Source organism: Phoxinus phoxinus (assembly GCF_949152265.1).
Source record: "Phoxinus phoxinus genome assembly, chromosome: 1".
Lineage (NCBI taxonomy): Eukaryota > Metazoa > Chordata > Actinopteri > Cypriniformes > Leuciscidae > Phoxinus > Phoxinus phoxinus.
In genome coordinates, this window is record NC_136876.1 from 47,141,008 (window position 1) to 47,151,469 (window position 10,462).

General features: G+C 38.2%; 1 protein-coding gene across 1 annotated transcript in view; it reads right to left on the reverse strand.

Moving 5' to 3' along the window:
* LOC307003475 (NACHT, LRR and PYD domains-containing protein 3-like) overlaps window positions 1-7,686 on the reverse strand; it is a 33,910-nt gene extending 26,224 nt beyond the window's left edge. The window contains exons 1-2 of the mRNA XM_079621902.1: window positions 7,573-7,686; window positions 3,047-3,319 (exon numbers count right to left, since the gene is read on the reverse strand). Of these exons, the coding sequence (XP_079478028.1) occupies window positions 3,047-3,319; window positions 7,573-7,580 (281 nt within the window). The 5' untranslated portion in view covers window positions 7,581-7,686. The remainder of the gene's footprint in view (window positions 1-3,046; window positions 3,320-7,572) is intronic.
* Between the last annotated feature and the right edge of the window lie 2,776 nt (window positions 7,687-10,462).

A 10,462-nucleotide genomic window follows, 5' to 3' on the forward strand; every position in this document is an offset into this window, starting at 1 on the left:
GTGTACATGTACGCACGTTTTGAGTTAGTGCTGAAATGCGCAGAAAAACAATTCCTAACACCACAAAACGCACTGACAAACTAAAGATATGATATATTATGACCCACTGTAAAAAAACAACAACATAGAAATTATAAACTTCAGTGTTTATTGGGTGCGCACGGACTGGGTTCAGTAATGAAAGGCTTTCAATGACCAAAAAATAATTCAGACTGACAAAATAATAAAAATGACATTCTTCTTTTAAATAATAATACAAATAATAATAACAACGACATACTTCTTCTAAATAACAATAAGTGTCATTAATAATCAAAATCATAATACTAATAAGAAGAATATTACAAATTGTCATGCAATTATTCACATCATCATCACTATTGTACACCCCATTACATGTGATGTCATGCGAAATTCAACGCTAATAGTTTCAAAACACGTGCTGTAAAATAATGCATTGTGATAGGTAATTTGCTCAACCAACCAGCGATTTAAACTGGATTTCCACCGGAGAAGTTTCTCCTCTTTGCCGTCTTCCGCGTGTCCATGGCGTAAAATGAGGGCGTGGGGGAGGTGGAGACGTGAATATATAGGGGCGTGTTAATCTAACGACGATCGTTTTCAGCCGCGGCATTTATCAAGAGGCAGGTTTGCGTACACCTGAATTTCAAAGGTACGCACAGCTTCATAAATCAGGCGGTGAGAGGAGTGTAAGCATAATCTTACACCAACATATACGCCCGTTTCGACGCAAGATTGATAAATGAGGGCCAAAGAGAGCACGTCTCAGATAGCGTGTGAAAACCAAATTCAGTTCTCTTCCACGTCTCCTTGCACTTTAAGGGAGACACACACACAAAATGATCTCAAGAAACTCAGTCTCGTCGAGTATCCACATAAATACAGTGGGTTATGTCTTAAGTGATGAAGAAATGAGAAAGAAAACAGCTGTGTATCATTATATTGGATCAGTGCATTGGCTCTTAAAGTAACAGAAGTCTAGTATACCTGCTGCAGTCTGTGTCATTAAAGGGATAGTTCGGCCAAAAATGATATTAAACCCATGATTTGCTCACCCTCAAGCCGTTCGAGATGCATATGTCAATCATTTTTCAGACGAACACATTTTCAGTTATTTTAGAAAATGTCTCAGATCTTTCAGTGGTTATAATGTCAAGTTATGGGGTCCAACTCCTTCAAGTCCCAAAAATGTGCATGCATCCTTCACAAAATTAATCATCCTGCTCCAGCCAGTTATTTTCATTTATAAAGTTTTAAATATGTAAATTTTTACGACAAAACCGCACGGATTACATTCAGAAGGCCTTCGTTTATCCCCCTGGAGCCGGATGGATTACTTTTGTGAAGGATACATGCACATTTTTGGGATTTGAAGGAGGTGGACCCCATAACTTGACATTATAACCACTGAAAGACATTTTCTAAAATAACTGAAAAAGTGTTCGTCTGAAAAATTATTGACATATGCATCTCGAACGGCTTGAGGGCGAGTAAATCATGGGTTTAATATCATTTTTGGCCGAACTATCCCTTTGATGTTAAACCACAAAAGACAAAGAGAAAATCCCTGTTGTAGCTTTAACAATTAATTTTATTTATCTTTTTACTATTCTATTTATCTATGCTTGTAATTTTTTTTATTTGTTATTTTATTACTAAGTGTTCACAAGCCTTTATGTTTGAACTTGTAATGTTTGAACTTTATTACACTTAACAGACTTGCACACGGACTCGGATGCATTTTGCCTTTGGGACTCGAAAAATGTTTTCGGTGAAATACACTCGGGACAGTAGATTGGCCAATTGTGTCAGTACTGCATCGTTGCTAAAAATCTATATTTGCATGTGTTTTTGCATGTGCCATCATCGGCAGTGCGTGCCAATGAGTGTAAGTTGCCTTGTGTGTTTATTATGTTATAATTATAGTAGGTAGTCCACAGTTGAGTGTGGCGACTGCAGCTTTCCCACAAGTGGGCGTGGTTTCAGCGCAGCCAGCGGACACGCCCCCAGCGTTGAGAATACTGCTCATTTTTTCAAGATTTTGATAGCTTATTTTATGTTGCCGTCTTTTTTTAGCATTAAAATTTGGCTGGGTGGCCAATAACACATTTTTCTGTGGTGTGACGAACTCAGAACACATACTGAATTTTGACTTTACAGGGACACAGAGTCCAAATTAAAACAATTCCCCATCGTCCAAATTAAACAATTCCCCATCGTAAGTACACATTGATGGCCTAAGACACGAAACAAGCGGTTTGTGTGAGACAATAACTATATTTTTTATTGTTTTTACCTCTTATACACAGCCACGTCCAAGTGATTGAGGGCCCGGGCGCTTCCTTCTGTGTGACGTGTACGCAGACTGGTGCATAGATATATACACTAGATGTCGCATTAAAGACATTCGTTTCAATGAACTGCCGTAGCCAAGGCGACATCTAGTGTATACATCTATGCACACGTCACACAGAAGGAAGCGCCCGCGCCCTCAGATCACTTGGACCTGGCTGTGTATAAGAGGTAAAAACGATAAAAAATACCGTTCGTTTTCTCACACAAACCACTCGTTTCGTGTCTTAGGCCATCAATGTGTACTTACGATGGGGAATTGTTTAATTTGGACGATGGGGAATTGTTTAATTTGGACTCTCTGCATGCTCTTTGAGACAATGACCATAGACCTGCATGATATGACTGACAGACAAGAAAGGTTTGACCTAAAAATATCAAAATTGAAACTACTGCGGAAAAAAAGACACCTACATCTTGAGGTAAGCTAAAACGTAATAGAATTTAATTTCAAAGTGAACTATCCCTTTAAAAGATTTTTATTTGTTATTCAAGCATTCATCAAAGAGATTAAACTTTTTTTTAAACCCCCCTTCCCCCCCATTTTTTTTTTAAAATATAGACTGCAGTGCAGCAATTAACAATTTGTCAGAACCTCTAGTAAATTACATGTTTTTTCAGTTTTCTATTCAGAATCGTGCAGCTCTAATAGATGATAGTGAATGATACTCACACAGAGTCAGGGCGTCCATCACTGAACGTAGGAGGAATAATCATGGAGTTGTTACTCTTCATGGACACACGGCTGGATCCTGGAGATTGTCCATCACTGAACGTAGGGGGAATAATCATGGAGTTGCTACTCTTCATGGACACACGGCTGGATCCTGGAGATGCTGCTCTCTGAGTGTGAACAGACGCCTCCTCCTCTCTCTCCTCACACACACTCATTTTACAGGTAGGATTCTGTTTCTCTTCTTCCAAGATGACAGATTTGATTTCAGGCCTGTATGTGGCAAGAAAAAACAAGAATAATACATAGAATTTTGTAGGGCTTACTTCTAATAGTCGAGGATTCGACGATTCGATTCGGAGAGGTCTGATTCGTCTATGAACCTCATGGTCGAATAGTAGGGAAGTGTTATCAGAGCCGCTGCTAGCCATTTTGGTTAGGGATGCATCGATCCAATATTCAGTATCGGTATCGGCTCCGATACTGCCATTTTTGCCAGATCGGGTATCGGTCAGACGAGGCCGATCCAAATCCGATATTGTGCGTATACTATTCTGTGCTATTGTTAAGCCCCACAAAAGGCACAAAAACATTCTAATGCACCATAAAGTTGTCCTGCACTATATTATAAGTGTTTGGAAGCCATTATATAATATAATGTGAGATAGAAATTAATATTTAAGTCATATTCAAGATCACGTACACTTTTCCCTCCGCTGCGGCTGTCAGTCATTCTCCATTCAGCATCAAGCTGCGCGTCGCGTTCGGTACGACAGTCAACACGATGAAAAACTCTCTCCAAGATGATTAAAAGTTACTATAATTATACTTGATCTGTAGATAAAGGTCTATGGTTTTGCATTAAACAACTTTATCTTGCTGGACTTTATTGCTGTACCTTAATCATGTTACTTTCTACCGGGTGTCTCTCACAACACTGGAGTCAGAGCGTTATACGTGTTCTTCACGCGCACAGAAACTGACATTTAAAACTGTTAAAAGAAAATGCTCAATAAACTATTGCATAGATAGATACTGTATAATACACTACGCATCAAAATGTCTTTCCTTTGTGATTTGAACTTTTTAATGCGGACTCGACGCGCTGCGCGCTGTGACTCGTGTTGCTTCAAGCGCATCATTCTGCGCTCGGGATGCGCATAAGCGCTGTGTGCCGCACTGTATTGGGGCCTTTCATATCATAATACAGCGACGCAATGAACGATTATTAATAGCCTTTCTAGTTCTGTCCTATATATCATATGTTGCTGCCACATTAAAGTCGGCATGAAATCAAAATTGACCCTATTTACTTTGTTAGCGGATATTACTAATCTTGTGGTGAACAATTAAACCGTGCAAGTTAATACATGAAAAAACATTTTTTTGCCGAAGTTATCTTTAATCAAAGTCTGAAAAGTTACTTCCGGGTCTGGAATGGCGTTCTTGTGACATAGGCTTGACGGCTTGGGTTGGTTAAACGCTTAACCACTCCCCTCAAACCGTTACTCTGCTATGGGTGAGAGATGGAGAGGAGGAGCGCTAAAGTAAAACCCTGCCCTCTGTTCAATATTCCCTTTCACTCGGAAATGCGTCAACACTTGAGAAAAGTCGTTTGCAACTTCCGGTTCACACGGACTTTAAACCGCTGTGCTATACATTTAAAACATGTCTCAATTTTATAGTAGGCCTAGGCTATAAAATAATTCATCTTTTTGATTTTTGTTATCTTGTTTTTCATGAATGTATTTTACAACAATACAAAGAGCAATGTGTAACGTTTTACCAAATTTTGTGTTACACTTATTGTCTCATATTTGTTCCCCACTAAATGTTTTTTCATGTTCAGATTTAATACAATTATTGTGCACTTGTGATTTTTTCTAGACTAAATTTTACTACTGAATTATCCACTAATCTAGTTTATAATAGCATTTTTGTCACAGATTATGATCATATTTTTTTTAGATTTGTTGTTTTTCTTTATAATGAAGTTGTCTGTATTAAGTAGATTGTGTTTAACACACAAAAGAGTGATTATCAGTTCAACACACAGAGTTATAGAAATTCTACTTGATTAAAAAGAAAAAACTGTGCTGGTATCGGATTGGTATCGGTATCAGTCGATACTCAAAATGTTTGGTATCGGATCGATTCTGAAAAAATTGTATCGTTGCATCCCTAATTTTGGTGCATAATTTATTTATGATGCCCCTTACCCCGAGAAACTTCGTCTTCATGAGGAACACACGCGCGGACTTGCTCTCTCTCCCTCTCTGCCGTGCACGCGCTACGCGGTTTGGAGCACGGTCTCTGTCTCGCGGGCGCGGGCGCGCTCGCACTAGATTCCGGAGATTTTAACTAATTCGCGAGCATCAGTGAGCCGCTATCAATATGCGGGAGACTCCCAGAACTTCCTTTGGGATGTCTATTTCTATACTGAAATAATATCGGCATTATAATTATCGATTTTTCATTAGGCTATTTTTTTTGGTGCCCCCTCACCTCAGCTCTTGGTGCGCACAGCGCATGATGCGCGTGGTGGGAGCGGCGGCGCTGAGTGTTATGTAACCAATGAGCAGCAGCACACTACATGCCTGTAACGTCCGGATCGCATTTGTTAGCATTTACAGATTTATTGGCTCACAATGGCTTCTAAAAAATCATCAAAAGTGAGGGAGTATTTCGAGAAGGTTAAAGGGCATATTGCAGCGTTTTTTTCTTTCAGAATTAATATATAACCTTGTATGAAAATACCATATGAAGAGTAAATGCATGATTAAAAATTGTTTTGCCAGACATAAGGGCACAAATTTTGTAGAAAACGTGACAGTTTCCTTGACCGTGTTGAAAAAACGCTTTTTTTTCACCATCGCGTCATATTACGTCACATGGGGGAGTCGTTTGCCGGCTCTGCGTTCGCTCAGTGCAGAGTAGGCTGGTATTATGTTGAAGCGGTCGTGATTCAGTGTGTTTTCGGTGGTTATTGTATTTCAATTAATAATTATCGTGATAAATGACTGTGAATTATGGCCTGTCAGGACATCGAGTCCACAGGTTTCCGAACAAGAAAAAGGACGGTGCTATCTTCCGTGTTTGTGTGCGTTTTGTGCAGGGTAAGAGACGGGACTTCGCTTCTGCGTCTGCTTTTAGCGTTCACTATAGACTGCATGATTATAACCCGAATATAATAATGTCTCCTCTGACCGTTGTTTTGTCTAATCCTGACCTGTCTACTCTCTTGACTTCATATGAGGCACATAATTATATGGCTGAGGTCCGTCATACGAGTAAACATTTAGGCTACAATTTCCACAGCGTCCGAACTGTCATTGCGATCCATTGCTTTCCTATTGTTTACTTTGACCGCTCTCCCTCATGCTACGTCACTTCCGGTTTGGCGGTTTTCAAATGCGGAAGTAAAATTTTCTCACAAAAATGACTCCAGAAGCCTAAATAGCGTTTTATAAGTATATGTTTATATCTAAATCTAGTTCCTACATTATTGTTCTATACATTGGCGCACTGGGTACTCTAACCTGCAATATGCCCTTTAAAGATGACCCAAAGAAAGTTAAGTGCAAGCTGAAGGCTGCGCGCGAAGCGTCTCAGCAACGAAGACATCCTTTCCTTTTTTCTTTTTGCTGCATGTGCACTTTCTGAAGCCCATTCGATTATAACTTATATAATGTGTGTGTGTGTGTGTGTGTGTGTGTGTGTGTGTGTGTGTGTGTGTGTGTGTGTGTGTGTGTGTGACACCTGGTTTTCCCTACTTGGGGACCAAATGTCCTCATAAGGATAGTAATCCCAGTAATTTTTTACTTTTTTTGGTCCCAACGTGGAAAACAGCTTATAAATCATAATAAATTAAGTGTTTACAGATAACATAGAACCAGATAACATTGAACCAGATAACATTAAACAAACGTTGTATTAACGTTACAGGAAGAATGTTTGTTTATAACTTTCAGAGAACGTAAGCCAACATTAGTTATGAGAATGTTTCCAGTAAGCTGGGATACAGTGATGTGAACTAGGCCCACTCAACTTTTTTTAAATGAAATTTCGCTATAGGCCTATTTTCTAATTGAAAATATGCTATAATTTACATTATCCATGTTATTCATAAATGAATGTGACGAGACAAGAAACGTGTTGTTTTTAACATTTTAGACAAACAAATAAAAGTGAACGTAGCACAAGTTCAAGACATGGTTACGGCCTTGTTCTCAGCCCAATGTTGCTCTTAGGCCTACTTGTTTCTCGTAACATCGTTTTATTTAGTTATTAATGTTTTCAGGTAACAGCACAGCAAGTTACAATCAGAAATACAATCCGTGTACGTTTATCCATTGAGAAGGATATTACAGTTTTCACCGTGAAGTAGCAGTTAGCTAACAATTAGCTTTAACGTGTTAGAGTTTGACATATTTACACGCAAATGCTTTATCTAGGCTAGATTATAGGTATATTTTATTGATACTCATATTGATGTTATAGATATAAAACGTTTTAACAAAACTTACCGTGACATTTGAGGACATTTCTGATCTTTGAATTCTCTGGTCTGTTGTCTGAATCGACCGGTGAAGCAGTCGATTCTGTTCCCTACCGGAATTCCTGTTCCCTTTACGCAATCATACTACAAATCATGCGTAGTTGCCGAGTTACCATACGTACCATCAGAACTGAATACGAGCAAGAAACACAACTGGATGTACGGGAAGCCAAAAGGTTAAAAAAACGTATTGTATTTTTTTCCCGAAACTGAAGTGTTTTTTTTTTGTGTTTTTTATTATTATTAGAAGCGAGTTTTTCCCCGTCTGTCAATTAAATCCAGCTTATTTCTTTTCAAATTTAAAATGTTAATAACGATTTCAATGTAATGTTTATTAAGGCTTTGATTAAGTCTCTAGCAGAAGACTATTTGAACCACAATCACTTCACTGTGCTTTATACTTGTTTTGAAAGACTGATTTTCGAGTAGGTTTAACCAAAGTGAAAATGAAGGGGAAAATAAACAAACTACAAAAAACAATGGCTTCATAGTTTATTTATTTATTGCAAGAAGCACATTTGTATTCATCCTCCGTGGATGGATTGACAACACACTTTAAGTGGAACCATCGCCCACAGTCTTCACAGGCAATCTATAATTTTTTTTTATATAAGAGTATATAAGAGTAACAATAAAAAAAAAAAGGGTTTTAAAGCAATGGTCCATTCATGATTACTTTGTGTATGCTACACCAACCAAAAATGCTCAGCCATAGTTTCCCAAAGAGCATCTGCTGCAGGGTCATGAAATGTTTCTGCCTCTCCTTCAGAGTCATTAAAAGTTTCAGCCTCTCCACAAAAGTGGCACAGGTCACTTAGGTCATCTATGAGGTACAGTAAAGTGATGCACATCAAAAATAATCATAATCAATCAGGTTTATAAAGCCATACCAGATTAGCGGAGCAGAGTTAAAGCAATCTCCGTTCTGAATTGTATTATGTCTTGTGGCTCATTGGAGAAGTCAATTGTGGTATTTTTCAGAATGTGTTCTGCTAACTGAGGAAGTAACAAGAAAAATTAACTGCATCATCCCATTTTAATGAACATTTAGTATTTGCAACAATGCTATAATAATCACACACCTTCAAAGCGAACACACCACATAATATAGCATCCCTCTGAAGTGAGTGAGGCAATCTTTCACACACCCAGTTTAAAACTGAAATAGGGCCGACCCTTTGTCATCATCAGGGCTACCAACAAGATAGTATTATTTCAAGCATACAAATTTACACAATAACACTACATATGATTGTGGTGTACCTTGTTGTCTCCAAACACTTTTTCTTCTTGATGTTTGACTCTCCAATTGAGTCAAGCAGAATGTTTTTTTGTTGGGATTGGGAAGGGTCTATATAGTCTAAGTAACATGCACAAATATCCAGACAACTTGATTAGGGGTATATTATTGCTAATCAGTAATAATAGCAATATATGGTTTTATTCATATTTATTTATTTATTTATTTTTATTTCATACAGGGAACATAAAAGGTGTCTCCTGAAAATGTGTTTCCCTTGTGACAATAATATGAGGAACTTTTCTCATGTGTAGTTTGGTGACATTTAACATATTGTTAATACATTTTGTATACGGTTTACAAAGTTGTATATCATACACCTGTCATCTCTGACGGTTTGCAATCTTTATAAATAATAATAAGACAATAATATGAGGCATAAGTTTGGACATAAAATAAACACGGACAGATAAGGCAATTTGTATGGGCAAAAATTCAACTGAATATATTCAGACATAATACAAAAACTATGAACCAGTGCAAGATTAATTAAATTCACAGAAATATTACTGGAGTGTGGGAACCATTTTATTATGCTGCAGTGCAGAAAGACAATTAAATGTCGCGCCAATGCTTTTGGCCTTTTTCGCTTTCCGTACAAACAGCTGTGCGTTGATGCATCTGCTACGCATGCGCTGTTGAGGGGGAACAGGAATTCCGGTAGGGAACAGAATCGACTGCTTCACCGGCACTTTCGGTTTCACTCATAGAGGTTTCACTTCTTCTCTTGTTTAATGGCGGATTTCAAACAACGTTTAGGTGCATGCCGCCACCTACTGAACTGGAGTGTGTATTATCATGTAATTTTTTTAAAATTCTACTCCATAACCCTGAGTCTTTTAAAAAAGTAAATAGAGCCTTCCTAGTGATTCTTATTCCTTCTCCTTCTGATCCCAGTGTCCCTACCAGATTCCACTCCCTCCCTGACTCCTGAACCTTATCTTTAAGCTCTGTTTTCCACTTTATTCAATGTACAGTACAATATTACATGTTCAACATTTTCTTTAACCCCACAGTTTTCACAGTTCTCAGTATTCCTTTTCCCCATTAAATATAATGTGCCATTCAGCCCTGTGTGATCCACTCTCAGTCTTGTCATTACAATTTCCTCACGCCTGGTCTTTTCCATGTAATTCTTTATACTGACACTTTTTTGTATTTTATAATATCTCCTACCTTTCTTTCGGTTTCACTCTCTGAGACTGAGTATTGATTGGGTGACAGGGATCAAGCCCCGCCCAAACTGGACTGAACGTGACGACGTTGAGTACGTGCTCTCTACGTACTCTACTGCAACTGCACTGGACTAGAGACTAGAAGTGCCACTTAAAATTAAATAAAGAAACGAGTAGGCTACTTATTCATTAAAATAAACAAAAAAAATAATAAATTGCTTTTTAACTGATATATGAATTGGGTTAATTAGGGCAATGGGACACCTAAGCTTTAATATGTAGATATTTGTTACTACATCTCAAGCAGGGTCTATGTCAATATCACAGAATCGCCCTAAAACACTCAGTGATTCAGCGGTTAAAAGCAGCGTCTGGAACAGCCG